The sequence below is a fragment of the Sebastes umbrosus genome, chromosome 4 (genome assembly GCF_015220745.1).
Source record: "Sebastes umbrosus isolate fSebUmb1 chromosome 4, fSebUmb1.pri, whole genome shotgun sequence".
NCBI classification, from domain to species: domain Eukaryota; kingdom Metazoa; phylum Chordata; class Actinopteri; order Perciformes; family Sebastidae; genus Sebastes; species Sebastes umbrosus.
Genome location: NC_051272.1, coordinates 5752991 through 5772680, shown reverse-complemented (window position 1 = coordinate 5772680; position 19690 = coordinate 5752991). Strand labels below are relative to the sequence as shown.

General features: G+C 39.1%; 2 protein-coding genes across 2 annotated transcripts; both read left to right on the top strand.

The window, feature by feature from the left end:
* The first annotated feature begins 2159 nt into the window (after positions 1–2159).
* Positions 2160–11527, top strand: pdia3 (protein disulfide isomerase family A, member 3). Its single transcript, XM_037766717.1, has 13 exons — positions 2160–2473; positions 4101–4179; positions 4295–4412; positions 4566–4673; positions 5019–5148; positions 5318–5434; positions 6731–6856; positions 7218–7400; positions 7763–7871; positions 8892–9020; positions 9364–9443; positions 10751–10808; positions 10908–11527. Exons 1-13 carry the CDS (start codon positions 2331–2333, stop codon positions 11034–11036), a joined length of 1509 nt encoding a protein of 502 aa, XP_037622645.1. The 5' UTR covers positions 2160–2330; the 3' UTR covers positions 11037–11527.
* A 1319-nt stretch (positions 11528–12846) lies between these two features.
* On the top strand, positions 12847–18549 carry isg20 (interferon stimulated exonuclease gene). The gene is made up of 4 exons (XM_037766718.1): positions 12847–12996; positions 14473–15121; positions 16447–16647; positions 17880–18549. Exons 2-4 carry the CDS (start codon positions 14504–14506, stop codon positions 18078–18080), a joined length of 1020 nt encoding a protein of 339 aa, XP_037622646.1. The 5' UTR covers positions 12847–12996; positions 14473–14503; the 3' UTR covers positions 18081–18549.
* Positions 18550–19690: the final 1141 nt, after the last annotated feature.

Sequence of the window (19690 nt, the reverse complement as noted above, 5' to 3'; positions counted from 1 at the left end):
AGCTTTGGTCTCCAGGGCCGGAGTCTCTGCTGTACTCCGCTCCTCTGCTCCTCTGCCTGCTTGCCTTCACCCCACACACCGCGCTCGTTCTCGCTATTTCATTCCACCCTCACGTTTATGCGCGCTCACTACACACTGCAGAAGAGTTAGTTTAGCTCTGAGAATATCTAGTGAATGTACAGTGGATGTTTGTGCAGAAGTAACTGCTGCAGCTCCTCCAGACCAACAGAGGTTTCCCGTGTCTTGTGAAGTGACGGGGCTCCGAAGCGAGAAAAGTTATAGTCTCCGACCAAAACTCCGGCGTCTCCCCTGTTTCCTCCGGCCGCGGTCGGGAGGCTGAGGCAGGAAAAGCCAACACTAAGATCAGCATTGATTCATGGAGAGCCCTTCGTCTGGTCAGCTAACATTACTGCCAAGCAGGTGAAATATAGAGTGATATTGTGGTTTTAGCTGACGTGTGTCGCCTCACTGTATTGAGCGATGCTCGTTCTCGCAAGTGCTAGCCCGACGCTGACTTTCGTTGACTTAACGGCCACAGGTGTCGCTGTTAACAAGCATTACTGAAAGTTACAAACAGTCCCTTTAAGTGTCAAAATGATATTGTTATTTTTTTCCAGAATCCTATGAGACATTCATAAACTAAATATTTAGTTGTTTCTTCTTCATTTTTATTTTAACAAAACTGACACATTTAGAGTTGTGTCACATCAAGCAGTAAACTATTAACCACTTCAGCTGTGTGATAGATGAGTTTAGATCTTGTCGAGTTCTGATTGGTTCTGAAATGATGGGGTATCTCCTTTTGCAAGCTTTTCATTGGCTGATGGAGGATGATGGAGCTAGGACCCTAAGGACCAGAACCCTAACCCTATAGGGCACCGAAAGGGCTACAGCCGGCCCTGATAATATTACATCATTGGCTTCCAGCTTAATTGAATAATTGGTTTAAAGGTCCCATATTATAAAAAAGTGAGATTTTCATGTTGTTTTTATTATAAAGCAGGCTTACGTCCTATATAAATACTGTGAAAGTATCGAAACGCTCAATCCACAGGGAAAAACACACAGCCCGTATTCAGAAACTCTGCATTTGAAACAAGCTGTCATGATTTCTGCCCATTTGTGATGTCACAAATATACAATATTTAGACCCTTTACACAGTTTTAAACATAATCATTCTAAATGTGTCCCAGTTTATTCCTGGTTGCAGTGTACGTGAATGTCATCAGCTGACAGGAAGTACACATGGACCCAAGCTGTTGCCTAGCAACGCAATTCTGTTGCAATGTCGTCGCAATTCCGTCAAAATAAGCTAAAACGGAGCGTTTCAGACAGAGGGTAAATACAGGCATATTCAGGCTGACAGTATGAGGAAAATAAAGTTTTTTTTGAACATTACAACATGTAAACATGTTCTAGTAGAAACACAAAACACAAGTATGAACCTGAAAATGATCATAATATGGGACCTTTAAGTATCAAAATGATATTATTTTTTTTCCAGAATCCTACAAAACATTCATAAACTTTTAGTTGTTTCTTCTTCATTTTTTTTTTACAAAATTGACACATGTACAGTTGTCACATCAAAGCAGTAAACTATTAACCACTTTAGATCTTGTCGAGTTCTGATTGGTTCTGAGACGATGGGTATCTTCCATTTCAAGCAAAATTATATTATTTTTTCCAGAATCCTACAAAGCATTTATAGACTTTCAGTTGTTTCTTCTTCATTTTTTTTACAAAACTGACTCATTTAAAGTTGTCACATCAAGCAGTAAACTATTAACCACTTCAGCTGTGTGATAGATGACTTTAGATCTTGTCGAGATCTGATTGGTTCTGAGACGATGGGGTATCTCCTTTGCAAGCAAAATTATATTATTATTTTTTCCAGAATCCTACAAAACATTCATAAACTTTAAGTTGTCTCTTCATTTTTTTTTTTACAAAATTGACACATGTACAGTTGTCACATCAAAGCAGTAAACTATTAACCACTTTAGATCTTGTCGAGTTCTGATTGGTCCTGAGTCGATGGGGTAACTCCTTTTGCAAGCTTCTCATTGGCTGATGGAGGATACGGAGTTTGAGTGACGCGTCAGACGGACCAATGGGAGGCTGCCACACTGTGGTTAGGAGCATGTTAGTCTGAAACATCCTCCAACACGCCTCCATCTCTTTCTCTTTCTCTATCGAGCCTCCAGTCTGCTTCTGGCCTCCCTAAACCCTGTCTCCTGTCCGAGGAGCTTCACGAAGAGCTGAAGAGGAAGGAGCTGCCACGGACACGATAACCTGCTCTAGCTGACTCTTTTAAAGCAGTTTAAAGATGTTGAGGTTGATCTTCTGCCTCTTCTTGGCCGCTCTCTCCGGCTTCACCTGGGCCAGTGATGTGATCGATTACACCGATGATGACTTCGACAGCAAGATTGGAGACCATGGCCTCTGTCTGGTGGAGTTCTTTGCTCCTTGGTGAGTAGTTTCAGAGAATCTGAGCAAAGAAACTGTCTGCAGATATGCTGTTTTACTGGCTTTGTGGAGCTTCCTGCAGCTAGCTGACATGCATGACTTGTAACACCGAGACAGATCACTAAAGAAAGTATTTAATTAGTTGTATAGTTAGAAAACAGTTTGCTTCTAACAATAACAGAGTTTAAACTGTCACATTATCTCCAGTTTGTTGGCTAGAGACCAACCTTAGCTTGTTAGCTAGCAGCAGAGAAGGTGCACCAACCTTAGCTGTATTCATAGGTTTTGTTTAACTAATGATACAAATAGTGCTGTATTTTGACAGTATATTAAACATTTAACTGCGTAGATTAAATGCAGTTATTCTTGACTTCTGATTTATATCGCTGCGGGTCGTTTTCAATGGAAAACTGCGGGCTAATGCTAATGATGCTAATGTGGCTATGAGGAAGTTAGGGGCGTGTCCTTTCACCGTTGTAACGTTCTGATTGGCCGGTGAAGTTTTGGTGTCCACCTCTGATTGGTCCAGAGGAACTGTGACGTGGTGCCACTGTGCCAAACTTGAACAAATGAGATATATAGTTTAAAGTTTTTAAGGGAAATTATTGTCATACTCTCTCGTGGTCTTTTTTTTAATTATTATCTATTTATTGATTTATTTTTATTGTGTTTTTTTTTTTAATTTTATGTTGGTTTTGTTTCATTTCTGTTATCCTTTTATGTTTGGCACAGCTCTTTGGTTATGTTTTAGCTATGCTTCTTTTGTATTTAAATGTTTTTAATGTTTTCTGCTCTTACTATGTATACTGTCATTTTGAAATAATAATTAAAAAAAATAATATATATATATAGATAGATAAATAGTGAGTAACTTTATTGATCCAGAGGGAAATTCAACTTTCCAGCATCACAGTTCCATAATGCAAAACCATAGTAAAAAGCCAGTAAAAAAGTTAGTAGTACAAAGTACAAAAAAAACATACTAGATATAATAATACAAGGAGATGAAGAAAACTGTTAAAACTGAATATAGTGCAGGGTAACTCCAGTAGCTTAGTCTATGAAAGTGCACTGATGAAGTTAATCAGAATAATATTTGTTCAATTGTTGAAATTAAACACTTTTATCTTTACGTTTGTTATATTTAGAGTGTTAAAGTGAATCTCCAAGCAACAATGGTTAAATAAATGCACTGGTTTCAGTTAATAAAATGTGATTATTTGCTGGTTTTCTTAGTTGCCTATGATAATAAACTAAATATCTTTTGGTTTTGGACTATTGCACAGAAAAAGTAAGCAATACTGATATGCTAAATCAGGCATTAGTATATTGTGATGGTTTTTTTTTAGTATTTGCTAATGATTAATCAAATGACCAATGGAGTAATCAAATAAAATGATTGTTAGTTGCACTTCTAGTACTCTTTATTAGCTAATGAAAGTTAGATGATTTTCAATCTTGTGAATCACTCTTTCCCTCCACACTTTTTTTTAACAAACCCCCACTGGTATCAAATTCCACTCTGAAATCACTACATCTCCCCTCAGGATCTTTGCCAAACTGAAACTTGAATACAGCTTTAGTGCAACTTGTTCTCCTGGTTGACTGATCCATATCCTCTGTCCATTAGGTGCGGCCATTGTAAACGGCTAGCACCTGAGTACGAGGCGGCCGCCACACGTCTGAAAGGCAACGTCGCTCTGGCCAAGGTATTGCATAATGCAGTTCACTTAACTTTGGCCGTTTTAATGTTGCCCTCTGCACTCTGTACTATAGCACTCTGTGTATCTCTGCAGAAAGTGAATGATTTTCTTTTCCCCTCAGGTTGACTGCACAGCCAACAGCAACGTATGCAGCAAATACGGAGTCAGTGGCTACCCGACCCTGAAGATCTTCAGGGATGGAGAGGAAACTGGTCCCTATGATGGTCCCAGAACTGCAGGTATTTGCCTCTGATGTATTTGTGTTTTAAAATGTCTTCAAAGCTCTCACACAAATACTCTTTATATCTGCGTATTTCTATTACCTCGTGGTCTTTATTTTTTTCTGCCTCTCTCCATCTTCTCTCTGTGTTCTTTCCTCGTGCTCTCTGTAGATGGGATTGTCAGTTTCCTTAAGAAGCAGGCTGGACCAGCTTCTGTGGAGCTTAAGGCTGACGCAGACTTGGCGAAGTACACTTCAGACCAAGACTCAAGTGTTGTTGGTGAGTTTGAACTTATTTTTTTTGTCACTGTTGGTGAAATTTGGGAACAGTGGACCATGGTTATGGCATCCTGATCAGGGCTCGAGGTTAAAGGTGTCTCCTCGTCTCGGGGCCAAAAAAATTGGATCTGGGACGATGAAAATTAATTTTGGGACGAGAGTTGAAAGAAAAATACCTTGCTAACGTTACAATGAACGGCGATTAAAATGAAACTGACTGCACATTTTGTGGAGCACACAGATCTTATTAAACCTCCTTGACAACGTATGGTTCCGGGAGGATGGTAAAAAAAGTTAGTTGAGAGCTCTGATCCTGATCTGAACATGATTCATCTTTCCTTCCCAGGGTTCTTTGCTGATGACAAGAGCACAGCACAGATCGAGTTCCTGAAGGCAGCCAGCGCCTTGAGGGACAACTACCGCTTCGCCCACACCAACTCTGAGGCTCTCCTCCAGAGCCACGGCGTTGACGGAGAGTAAGTAGCCTTTGGTCCAGTCATTATTCCTGCCTTGAGTCCTTGGGAGCAGATATTTGCAAAAAAAAAAGTCAAAATAACGTCCGCCTTCACACATTTGATATCACCAGTGTAGCTGCTGTTGGTGCAGCAGCAAGACTACAGTGACATTTCCTGTGTTGGTTTACAGGGGAGTCATCCTGTTCCGCCCACCAAGACTCAGCAACAAGTTCGAAGACGGCTCCGTCAAATACAGCGAGGACATATACACCAGCAACAAAATCAAGAGGTTCATCCAGGACAATGTGTGAGTGACCGTTATCTCAATCAATCAATGCCCCATCATCTAACATTCATATGCTCGTGCTACAGAGAGGGAGCAGAGATAGTCCCTGTTTTTTTTGCAAAGCACATTTACAGTAGGTTGTCTCGTTGGCTGTGGTAAAACATACAGTCATCTTGCATAGTAACAGCACATATTTACTTTCATGGCCCAGTGCCAACAGGACATTGTGTTGAAGGTGAGGTGTCCACTCTGTAAACACCCTCAGCTCTCTCTGCATACAGTTAGGCTGTAATCTGGTGTCGTGACATTTTGGAGGTTAAATAAGATAATTGAGGGATTCTGTTAGAATAGAAAAATAACAAACGAGTTGCTATTTGTAGTCTTTGCCAGTCATCGTGGCTGGATCATTATCTAGAGAATCAGAAGGACGCCTCTTCTGTGTTTGTTTGATGTATTACAGTTGAAGGAGAGGATCATTATCTTCAAACTCAGTAAAATGAAAAGTTAATACGATTGGAGACACGTGGGTACTTGTGAGTACAACTAACCGGCCTTTGTATCATTCGCAGTTATGCCCTAGTGATCTTAAAACACGTGGTTTAGTAAGGACTCTTAAGTGTGAAACCACAAGCGTGCTATTTACTTTACTTTTGCTATTTTTGCCCCTCAATTGCATTCATGCTGAGCTCAAGGACTGCACTAAAAAGTGATGTGGTGATAAAGTGTTTCCATATCAGTGCATTTATATTTTTAGGAGTTGATGGCATAAAGACAAGTGAATCCTCTTTGCAGTGCTTTCTGTATATTTTGTCCAGTATATGTGATAAATGCCTTTTTACTTTTACGTTTTATTAATTTAAATGCAGGTATTGCACTTATTTAGCTTTTTTTATTTGGAATTTCAAGGACACGTATTGATAAAACTGTAACAAAAAAGATTACAGTAGCTGTACGCATGTTTCCACTAACAGTCGTGTGACAAATTCCTTCAGATGAGTCTGCTGTATTTTTGTCCACGTGACGGGAAATACCCCTACTTACTTTACTTTTACTTTCACTTGCTGCGGCCTCGCCTCTTATCTAAACACTAACTGCGTCACATTGAAGTCTGCTGAACACCAGTATGTGTGGGGTATTTCAACTAGTCTGCTTTTGTGGAGACTTTTTGAAAGGTGTGAACTGTCTGAACCCTTTAACAAACTAAATGATTGCACTGTGGTTAACCACCTGTATGATTAGATTTATGCGGTTGTCCATAACCGGCTAAATTCCTTCAGTAAACTGATTTTCTTTTCTTGCTTTGTCTTTTCAACTCAGCTTTGGAATCTGCCCCCACATGACGGACGACAACAAAGACCAGCTGAAGGGGAAAGACCTGCTGGTGGCTTATTATGATGTTGATTATGACAAAAACCCCAAGGGCTCCAACTACTGGAGGAACAGGTATGTGTCCCTAAACTCACCCCAGGGTTGTTCTTTCCTCAGCACCAAATCAAATCTCATTTCATCTCATCAAAATCATTTTCTTTTTTTAACACAAGAAGATCGTGTGTTTCCTCTGTGGTTGTAATAAACAATGTGAAAGTGAAAAATGAAAGCAACACTTGTTTTTTCACTTCATCTTCCGCTTTTTTTTACTCACTGCACCCCTGAGAATACTTGGCTGAACTTGTTTGTCCCCTCAGAGTTTGATTTAGCTCAACGTTTCACTCCCTAAACACTGCCTTTGATTTGAGATGCCACTTTCATCCTCATTTTTCGAAAGCACGACTTTTAAGACAAACTAAATGTTAACATTTTACAGGGTGATGAAGGTGGCCAAGAGCTTCCTGGATCAGGGCAAGAAGCTGAACTTCGCAGTGGCCAGCAAGAGCATGTTCAGCCACGACATTTCTGAGTTCGGCATGGACGGCAGCTCGGGAGAAGTGCCTCTGGTGGCCATCCGCACCGCCAAAGGAGACAAATACGTCATGACCGAGGAGTTCTCGTAAGTCGAGTCAAATGTTACACATTGTGAATCATTTAATCAACCCTTTGGCTATACTTTAAAAGAATGTTGAACTGATGATGTTTCTACACCGTGTGACTCAGTAAATGCACATTTATCACAGTGAGGAGGTGCATATCTAATATATTAAACCACTAAATGAACAGATGAACAGAAATACAGTACAAGTCATTCATTTTCATTTGCCTGTAGGAGCTGAGTGATTAGATGTTGTACATTAAAGTCTGATTAACGGCTTCCAATCCAAGTGAAAACTTAGAGATGTGTTGATTCTGCGTTTGTTGTCTCCAAACACTCCCGTCTGATTACTGAAACAAGTTGTGTTTTTGTTCTCTTAACAGTCGTGATGGAAAAGCTCTAGAGCGTTTCCTGCAGGCTTACTTTGATGGCACGTTGAAGCGTTACCTCAAATCAGAGCCCATCCCAGAGAACAACGACGGACCCGTCAAGGTGAGATGAAACCTCCTGGAAGATTCTCCTTAATATGTGCTGTGTAGCGGTGTTTAGGGCTGTACCGAAGACTTTCATTCATAACGTTGACATTCAAATTCTAAATCAGCATTTGAAAGCTGAGCAGCTTTTTTTTTTGCACTTGTATTCATTCTGTTTAAAGCCGGTATTTCTGCACAGTTGAAGATAAAGTTCAGGCTACACTAATATTATTAGTATTATACTATTAGTAGAATTCCAGTGGTGGCTGCGAAGGATTGTTTCCAACTTGTGTGATCCAAACATTTTAAATAACTCCAGAGCGTTGTGCTGAGCAAAACTCGGAGGAGCGGCTTGTCATAATGACAATAGCTCTGGTCCACCTTAACAGCCCACCTTAAGCCTGAGCCGAAATCGGACAAGACACAGGAACTTGGTTTGTGTCTTGAGGACTAAACCGTACACACACTGCTACGCTCACAGCTATACTGTTGCAGTATCTTCATACTTGCCGTCAGTCCATCACACACACACACACACACGCGTGTGTGTCTCTCCTGCCCGCAAACACCGACACTCGCTAATGTTAAGCACACAGCCTACACACTGGGTTATTACTTAAAGGAGATCGCTACTTGTACAACACATTTTAGTTTAAAAATACATTCCCCGATGCTTAGGCTTGGTGTGGAGTCAGTTGGACTGCATTACACTGGCGGAAACCCTGCAAATACTGTACTTATGACTCCTGCTGATTGCCTTAACAACTGTCATGTACAGTGAACTTTCAAGAATTAACATTTTAACTGTAATGCTGCCTTCACAACTTTGTACAGTGTTGATTATTGTCCAGAATCAGATGCTGTGCTTGTTGAGAGCGTACTAAAATAGATGTTATTGAACATTTATCAAAGTGTAACACCACAGTCACAGCGCTCATGACATAAAATGCTCTCTTAAGAAGGTCCTCAAAGTTGAGAAAAAAAGGCTGCTCATCAATCCATAATGAGTAAACTTGTGACATCTTTCATTTGTTTCCAGGTTATCGTGGCTGAGAACTTCGACTCCATCGTCAACGACGACAGCAAAGACGTTCTGATCGAGTTCTACGCTCCGTGGTGCGGACACTGCAAGAGCCTGGAGCCCAAATTCAACGAGCTGGGAGAGAAGGTGAGGGAACGGAGGGATGGTACTCTGAAATAAAAGCTGCTTTTAATCAGCAAAGTGTTTGCTTCAACATACTATATTAAGATTACAGATTAAACATCAACATCTTGACAGGAAGAAACGGTTTGAGGTTGAATAGTGTGTTGGCAGTCATTAACCTCAGTTCTGTACTGTAGTACGTAAAAGAATAGAAACCACTTTATGCGAGTACTGTTTTACTGGCATTAAGTCAAAGGTTGGATTAGTTATTGTCTGGCTTTCATGGTCCAGACAAAACTTGTCAAAACTGACAAGGCTGTCTAGAAGTAGATTTTGTTAACGGTTTCTCTCTCCTCTGCTCTTAAAGCTTTCCGGTGATCCCAACGTTGTCATCGCCAAGATGGACGCCACAGCAAACGATGTGCCATCTCCATACGAAGTCAGCGGGTGAGTCATGAGTCATGTTGATGTAATACTTGGGCTTCCCTTAAGGCTGGGGAAGCCTTGAAGGTTTGTGAAGTTTAGAAACATAATATTTTAGATATGTAAGACCCAAATTCATCAACACTGCTCACCACATCCCAGTATGGAGGAGATATGATACACAATTAAGATATACCTCCTGATCACGCATGACAAGTCTTAACATAAAACCTTGTCATATAATTTACTTCTCATTTAGTTCTTGTACTAGAAGTTAAACATCCCGGCTGACATATCGGCGTATTGCAGATATATCTGTATCGATCTATATGTCGGCCGATAAGTAACAAGAAGTTGCAGTACAGAAATGCAAGTCATTTACAGAACAGTTCAGCTGACATGTAGATCAGTATGTTTATTGGTCACATTTCTGAAAAAGAAAAACACACCTGAAGCTGCTTTCACACCGCCGCGTGGCAACCGTTCATCAGAAAAGCAAAGCCTTTTTTTTAAAGCTTTTTAAAGTTGGCTTGTGGCTAGGATGTCACGATACCAGAAAGTTAGTTGTCGATACCACTGCTAGTGAAAATCCACGATAGATCCTCGATACCAAATTCGATACCATGGTAGAAAACAAAGCAATAAATCCCATGTACTCCATCATACACTTCTTTATTACCATTTGCATACTGTTTTTTTGCAAATGTATTATTAAACCCTGATGATCCTCCTCAAGTTTCTCACCAAAAACAAAGTTTTTACAAGATTACATGTGAACACATGATAACGTTATAATATATATTCGCCCAATACATTTTTACTAAATAGAGCTTGAACACATCATAATGTAACTCAGTACAACCTCCGTACATTAGCTGTTGGCTCCGTTTTTTAACGAAGCAGGACTGTGCTGCCCACCGGCTGCTAACAGCTAACGTTACTAGCTCTCCTCCCGCCCGATTTCAACATGGATTTGTTGTTCACAATGTAACATTATTGGGGAAATTTTCTATCGTCCCTGGAACGACGGTACGCCATTAGTCTTGAGCCCTAACCCTAAAATTATTACCGTCACGAATTTTGGCATCGACTTGGTACCGAAGTATCGGTTCTCGTGACAACCCCATCGGTATTTGCCTCAAAAATCCTGTCAGTCGAGCTACAATGTTAATTTTATGTTTTGTAGATGTGGGAATCCGGATAAGAAGGTGTCTTTTTTTGGCTTAATTACAGTTTTAAATTAAAGGGTCTGAAGAACAAAATGTCTGATACAGTATGACGTGTTAATGATATGAATTCTTATCAATCTCCTCAACCTTTTGCTTTTCCAGTTTCCCCACGATTTACTTTTCTCCAGCCGGACGTAAGATGAGCCCAAAGAAATACGAGGTGAGAATCCGCTTGAAGTGATCATTAAAAACAAAGTAAATTCATGTGTTGTATCAGAATGCAGTGGCTAATGGTCCCGTCTCTCCGCTCGCGTTGCAGGGAGGTCGCGAGGTGAGCGACTTCATCACCTACCTGAAGAAGGAGGCCTCCAGCCCCTTGGTGGTGGAGGAGGAGGAGACCAAGAAGAAGAGAAAGAAGAAGGACGACGACGGCAAGATAGAGCTATAAAAGCTCCAATCAGGAACTCAACATCCCCACCACAACAGGAGGAGGAAGTTTGGGGAAATCATGCAAAAGAAAGAACTAAATTATATTCCACTCTCTTAGTGAACTACCGAATGCTCTGAGGCCAAGTCGAAACAGACGCGGCCCTCCCTTTAGGTCCTCCGCTGCTCTGGGAAAACTGTGGAAGGTGGAGAGGTGGTGGCCAGGGCCTGCCCGATGTTTAAAAACAAAAACAAATTTTTAGGGAAGAGGGGACAGCTTTTTGAAAATTGAGATTTTTATTTCCCCTGGTCTGTCTACTACACCTCAGGCTGATGCACTTTGGTTTGACACCAGTCTCCAGTCATCTGTCGCTTTGGTTTCTGTTGTCGTCGTCACGGGGGATAATGGTAATGGTGAATTCCTTTTTTTTCTGTTTTGTTTTTGTAACACGTCTTTGTTTTTGTACATTTGGAAGGATTGTGAAATAAAAAGGCCCACAAAACCAAAACAAACTGTATGATCTTCATTCATCAACAGAAATGTTTTATCATGCTACCTCTTTTGAGTTTTTTGTGTAATTCCCAATGTAGTATTAAGCAATTGCATTTAGTGACATATAGGGCTGTAATTAATCTGTTCATTATTTTATCAATTAATCTGTTAATTGTTTCAATTCATAATTTGGTCTGTGTAATGTAAGAATGGTAAAATGTCCATAATTTCTCAGAGTTCAAGGTCTTTTATGTTCAACCAACAGTCTAAAACCTAAAGATATTCAATTTATAATGAAATGGCTAATTTTGTTTTTTAATATCTTTTTTACGTTAATAACTTTAACAATTATTCAGTTATTCATAACTTGTGACGAGCTTTTTATCCATCAACATATATAAATTGGCGGACATAAAAACTATATTGAAATGAATATGGTTTGGCCTGTGAATAATTTTGGGGTAGATAAGACAATTACTCCCATCATAACAGAATAGAAAACTGAAACATAATCTAAAATTGGCATTCAGAAGAGGCCTGTTTTTCTTTCATTTTAGAGTATTGGAGTGGAGATAATAATAATGCACACAATGCACTTTCATAGACTAAGCTACTGGAGTTTAACAATCTCTTCTGCACTATATTCACTTTTTTAATAGTCGTGTATCACAGCTGTTACCCTGCACTATATTCAGTTTTAAGTTCTCTTCATCTCCTTGTATTTTTATATCTGGTATATTTTTTTGTACTTTGTACTACTAACTTTTTGACTGCCTTTTTACTAACATGTTTTGCACTATGGAACTGTGATGCTGGAAACTTGAATTAAGTTTCTATCCATCCATCCATCCATCCATCCAATGCAGGTTTTTGCTGATTCAACAGGTTGCAGATGAGCTTCTGTGAATGGGACTTGGCTACACACACCACATTTATATTTCTGTGTTTATAAATGCACCAGACCTCAGGGACTGAATGTGTCTGTGGTCCCAATCTTATTTTAAATTATTTATTTGTTATTATTATCATTATTATTATAATTATCATTATCATTATCCCTATCATTATAATAATTATCATTATAATAATAATGATGATTATTATCATCATTATTATTATTATAATGATAATAATTATTATTATTATCATTATTATCATTATAATTATTATTATCCTATCATTATAATTATTGTTATAATAATAATGATAATCATCATCATCATTATTGTTATTATTATTATTATTTTTTATAATTATATTTAAGTGGTTAAATTATGAAATGTTGCACTTGTGAAACATAATTATTATTATTTGGGGCAATACCGCATCCAACCAGTAGGGGGCGTCTCCGAAGGTATTTGGCAGTTGAACGCTTGCTGTGAAACAAACAAACGAAGAAGAAAAACAGCCAATCAGAAGGCTCGGAGAGGAGACTCGTCCAGACACGTTCAGACTGTACTGAGTGTTACACGTGCTGCTACCTCTAAAGGTAATGTACAAATCATTATCTTTCAATGTCATGTCTTAACATTACTCTTATTTTATCAACACGTTTATCTCTTCTTATTAATCTGACGTGATATTTGTCTTCGAGGAATGATGTTAGCGTGTTGTTTTGACGTGTCTTTCGTCAGCTAGTTAGCTAGATGTCAGTTGGTTTTCCAGAACTGAGCACCAAACTCCGTTGAAAAATCTGGCAGTTATAGTTGGTCTTTGTTATTGTCAAAGTTAAACTCCACATTAAACACGATTCTCCGATTTTTCTGAATCCTTTAGGGCCAGTGTTCAATACGGCTTTATTAACACTCGTATAAAATAATAATACGCTTTATTATAACGATGGTTTGGTCATCACGGCCTGCTCGAGGGAGACACGTTTACAGTAACGTTCCTATAGATATGCATAGGCATGCTTTGCGAGCGTGGCATTAAACTGACGGAATTTTGAATGGAGTTTGGTGGCTGTCTGCATTTGTTTTCTCTCATCTAGTTAGATAGATAGATTTGGAAATGATTGTGTTACAGCTGCAGGTTAACCAGACAATGTACAGGAACAGTAAATGTACACATCAACACTAGAGATAATATCTATAGTATACAGAATATAAAGAATATATTATAATACACTATAAATATACCTGACTACTACAACTAAAATATAAACCTAGAATAACAATAACATACAATTATTCGAACAATAACATACTATATACAATAGCAAAGTGTGCAAGTTACAATTTTTGTTTTAAAATTAAATTAAATGAATATCTCAGCATGATGCCCTCCTGACATTTCACACACTTTTATAATTAACTTTATTAGAACTATTTATTTATTTTATAAATTTTTTTTTATTTAAGGTTAAAGGAATACATACACATACTTATAAAGGGACATACAGAGAGCAGCAACAATATATATATATATATATATATATATATAGATATATAGATATAAAAAGAAACATAAGAAAAAGAAAAAAGAAAAAATACTGCTTTATTAGAACTATTAATTAGCTCATTTGACTGTTAAATTCCTCAAGTAAACAAGATCAGTTTGCTGCTTCAGAGTTGGCCTTTTGCAAGTTGTTGCTGTCAATCACCTGCCCCTTAAAGTCAGTGAGTGATATTTCTGCATGGCCAAGTCTGCAAAATCTTATGTGGGCTGTAACATAAAGGAATTATAAAAAACATTTCTTTACATTGTTCCTAATGTCAGTGTCTGCTTGAGACCACGATTGGCCAATAAAACAATGTAATTTTTGTATGGTTTTCTCACATTGCCTGTACACACATTCACACTGAGATAAGAACCAAGGTTATGCACAACCTCAGTGACAAACTGTACAATGCTACCTTTTACCGGAGCCAAGGTGTAGATTTAAAAGAGTTGAATCCTGAATAGGAGTGATCACCTATTGTATTTTTAAATAACTGAATGTTTTTGTTTTATTTTATCTCCTCAGAAAATGACTGCAAGATGGGGTTCATTTGTTGATGATGGCGGAGTCGTCGAAAAGGAATAAAGCCGCCTCGCGGGGGCTTTTCAGCAACTACCGGTATTTGTGCAAAAAATCCATGATGCTTTGTGCCATGGAGGACACAAGAGCCAGGAAGATATGCCAGAATAAAATAATAATCACCAACGTGAAGAGGAAAACAAACCACAACGAACCACAAGATACAAATAAACTGGTGAAAAAAACAAAATCGAGCGATGCAAACCCGGAAAGCCAAAGCACTCTGAACTCTGAAAACAAGAGCGCTGATAAACCTGGAGTCTCTGAGCACCACAGTTTAGCCTCAGCCTTCAGAGACACCTGGGAGGTGGACAGCGGTTTCTCCTCTGAGACGAGTCCTCCGGCCAGCGGTCGTAGCTCACCGTGCCTTAGCTCGATCACGGTGGTGGCGTTGGACTGTGAGATGGTGGGCACGGGGCCTGGCGGGCGCTGCAGTGAGCTGGCCCGCTGCAGCATCCTGGACTATCACGGCAACGTGTTGTATGATAAATACGTCCGGCCGTGTCAGCCCGTCACAGACTTCAGGACTCGCTGGAGCGGCATCCGGAGGCATCACCTGTACAACGCCGTGCCCTTCGCTCAGGCCAGGGAGGAGGTGAGGCCCGCTTCGCTTCTGGATCTGAGATCTACTGATTGATTCTCTAATTATCTCCTCTCTCAAAATACTTAATGTTTACCCAGTATACAATGAATAAGTCAGCGTAGGCACTGAGTATACATCTATAATGTCCAAGGTTGGTTAGTTTATTGACTCAAATAAACATCTGGTTCAAACAGTAATACACAATACTACACAACATGGTCTCGTTACGGAGCTGTTTCATCGAACAGAAGGAGCTTTTGAAGTACGTTACAGCACACTGAACTGAAATTTAAAGCTGTTAACCGGGAGTTGTATCCTTCATACAAGTTATGAGCTATTTTCAGCTTTTTGTTTAGGCGAAAAAAAGCATTTATCACTATAAACAATTTAATTTTCACCTCTGACAAAATGTAACATTTGGAGGCAACATTAAAGGGGAACAACGGCCATGTTTAAAACATTGATATATAACATGCTGGACAAAATATGGCAACTCACTAATGTACGCGCATATTGCGAGGGTGTGCCAGGAAACCAGAAAGTGACAACGTCATCATGGTAAACAGTAACTGCCTGTCAGTGGCAATATGAATGAAGTATAGAATTTCAACAACATTTGCAGAATAAATAAACATGCTGTCGGTTGTAGTTCGGAATATATTTTATGTTAACAATGAAACCTTATAAGACAGGGAAACTGTGTCATACCTTTCTGACTTCTTTCATTTCAGTAGTTATAGTTTATGGAAGTGCTGTCCATTGGAAATATGCACGTACATGAGCAAGTTGCAGTATTTTTTCCATCATGTTATTTCGCCTCCAGAATAATATCAATGTTTTAAAAAATGTCCATTGTTCCTTTTAAGTAGAAGGTCACCTCCTGTATGTATGAAAGGGTATCACTTGTTACAAACAAATATAACCTTTCACAGCAAACAAAAAAAACAAAAGTAAAGAAACAGCATGTGAATGCATTTATCTGGCTTTCCCAAGCAGGAGTTGTCACTTTGCTCCACACTGAGCAGCCGACATTCCCTCAGGGGAAACAAGTTCGTAGAAATGTGAGGAATTGTTGAGAAAAACTGAAGCTGTACTGCAGGTTAAATGAGTCGCACAAGAGAAGTACAAAACCAGCTCTGCCTGAGGAGGAGTCTGGGAAATATTTAAGATACCTTCTGTGCTGTCTCTGTGTTTTAAATCATACATAAAGCTCCATTATAAACAGCTCAACGTGGTTTGAATTGTCAAGTTTAAACCCAGCCGACCCTTCATGATCAGTAACGGCAGGTCAATTCATATTTGTCCTCTTCTGCACTTGCATGGCTTCTCTCCCGTAGATCCTCAGTATACTTGAGGGCAAAGTGGTCGTCGGCCACTCCATCTACAACGACTTTGAGGCGTTGGACATGTTCCATCCAGGTCACATGGTCAGGGACACGTGCACGACGCGCCGCCTCAGCCGGTTGGCCGGTTTCCCCCGCGAGCGCTGCCTCTCCCTCAAAATCATGGCCAGCAAGCTGCTGAACAGGAAGATACAGGTGAGCAACTTCACACTTCATACTCTGTAAATATGGGATTTCATTTATACTAGAAATTTTTAAAAAAATAAAAAATTTGTAGACAGATGTCCAGTTAAAATAGCTCATCCCCTTATTATCTCACATATTATATACATAATGATAAATAAGGTTTAAGAAAAAAAGTAAAAATTTTCTGATTCCAGCTTCTTAAATGTGAATATTTTCTGGTTTCTTTACTCCTCTATGACGGTAAAGTGAAAATCTTTGAGTCTGTGGACAAAACAAGACATTTGAGGACGTCATCTTGGGCTTTAGGAAACACTGATCGACATTTTTCACCATTTTATAGATCAAACAACTTATCGATTAATCAAGAAAATAATAGACAGATTAATCGACAATGAAAATAATCGGTAGTTGCAGCCCTAAAACTACTGACTAGAAGTTGTAAAGAAAATGTTTCTAACTAAGACCCTTATAAAGAAGAGATCCAGGTGTTGGTTCTCACATACTCTCATGCAATTCTGTTGTTTTTCTGATGTATTTATCTTATCTATCCAACCAGTAATTGATAAAAACAGGCTTTGTGTAGTTCATCAAGGAGCTTTATTTTAGGCATATGGTATAAAGAGACCTGTAACACAGACACATGTAAGGATTAGTGTCCCTTAGTATCCAACCGCAGGGTTATTCAGTCAAATATTATAGAATGTTTTTGTATTTTGAAAAGCTCATGAACCAGTTGCTCAGTGAGCTTCAGCAGGTTTGTCTGCTTTTGTTGAAAGCAGCAAGTGTACGTAGAGGAAAAGGATTTAGAGGAATAAAGGAATCTGTTAACTGAAAGGTAAAGTGGATACTGAAACCCAAATGATTCATGGCCAGAATCAAATCACAGATATGTTGGTATCAGCACATATTTACGACTGATGAGTAACAGGGAATGTCGGTACAGAAAAGCAAAATGTGGGATGTAATTTAGAAAGCGTCACCATGATGTTTGTCCACCAGAGAGCGCTGATGAGTTTATTTTTCAACTGTAAAATGCTGCTGCTCAGTCTCATGGTCACAGTTTTTAAATAACCAAATTTAAAGTTCCTATCAAAAGTCTTCTGACATGCTGCTGCTGTCCTGCTTGTGTGTTGATTTTATTATTAATCTTTCATATTTTAAAATATATGATTTTGGAGTCTGCTTCCAGTATGAAAAGCAGTTTGATTTGTGGTTGACCCTGTCTGTGTTTACGTGTCCAGGTGGGGCGGCGAGGTCACTGCTCAGTGGAGGACGCTCTGGCCGCCCTCGACCTCTACAAGCTGGTGGAGGGCGAGTGGGAGCAGGAGCTGCAGAACAAGCTGAGGGACGACGACGTTCCACGCGAGCCGAGCTTCGCCTCCTCAAACCACTACATGCAGGACGAGTACTGGCCCAATGAGGTCATAGCTGACAGCCAATGAGAGCAGAGTATTCATATTCACATAATGTGTAGTGGGAAATACCTCAACAGATTACACTACACGGTGATGTAGAGTCATCAGAGCAGATGTCTAAATAATGTGAATTAAAATACATCTTGACTGTAAATCAAGTCTGGATTAAAAGTAATGTTAATAAATGGGAATATGGAAATATTATCTGCATTGTCTCACATGAGAAGATGTACTCTATCACTTTGGGGGGGGAACAACTTTAAAGCCTGAAAATGATAACTTATTACGTTTAAACATGTTAAACATGATTGGAGTTCCTGACAGCATATTTTTTTTGCTGTGATACCTAGGGATGTCACGATACCAGAAATGTAATAGTCGATGCCAGTACCACTGAAATTCCATGATTATCAATACCAGGTTTTTTTGTTAGAAAGTTAAACAAGTCATAATTCCCTCTATTATATATTTTATATTGCTGTAATAACATCACATTCAAAAAAATTGATTTATTCAAGTTTCTCGCCAATAGAACTACATTTTGAACACAAAACGATAATGTTAGAATTTACCATCGCTCAATACTTTTTACTGAATAGAGCCTGAATGCATCATAATGTAAATGATGGTCACCTCCCGTGTTGAAATCGGCACGAGCAGAGCTAGTTAACATTAGTTAGCAGCCGATAAGCTGCACGAAGCTAACGGATTCAGAATTTTGGCATCGACTTGGTACCGAAGCATCGGTTCTCGTGACATCCCTAGTGATACCAGATGTTTACCTGTAGAGTTGTTAGTTGTGACAGACTTGATAATGTTTATAGGGTGACAAATGTTGGTGCTCTTGGAAGTTGGAGGTTATTAACTTATTATATGAAGAGTTCGGAGTTCTTAAACAGTATTTGCTCTTACTTGAAAGGTAAAAAATTAACTGTTAATAACATAAAACTGATCTTAGGCCACTGCTATTTTGGAAAACACAACTGTATTTTTCAGTTGTTTTTATTCATGTATCTCTGTTCACATGAGAACATGGAAATGTGGCTGCGACAAATCAAGTTGCAGCTTTTAAAATGTTTTTCACCGTCTTTAAGGCAGAAGGGAAACACATTTTTAAAAACTAGTTCAAACCATTTTCATGTTTAAACTGTTGCAGCTACCTCCATGTATATGTGGCCTTAAAGGTTTTATATTGTTACAATTGTGAATTGTAATGGTGGTATTTCATCACTTCTCACTGTAAGCTGCTCTTAAATGTCTCAATAAAACGGCAAACCTGTTCAAATGAAACACTGTCACTCTGTTTTCTTTCAGGGTTTATTTCACAACAATGACCCGCTAGCTGAACATTATCCTGCTTATTACACGGCTACTTACTTAAAGGTCCCATATTGTGCTAATTTTCAGGTTCATACTTGTATTTTGTGTTTCTACTAAAACATGTTTACGTGCTGTAATGTTCAAGAAACCCTTTATTTTCCTCATACTGTCTGCTTGAATATACCTGTATTTACCCTCTGTCTGAAACGCTCCGTTTTAGCACATTGCAATGGAATTGCAACAGAATTGCGTTGCTAGGCAACAGCTTGGGTCGATGTTTACTTCCTGTCAGCTGATGTTATTCACATACACACTGC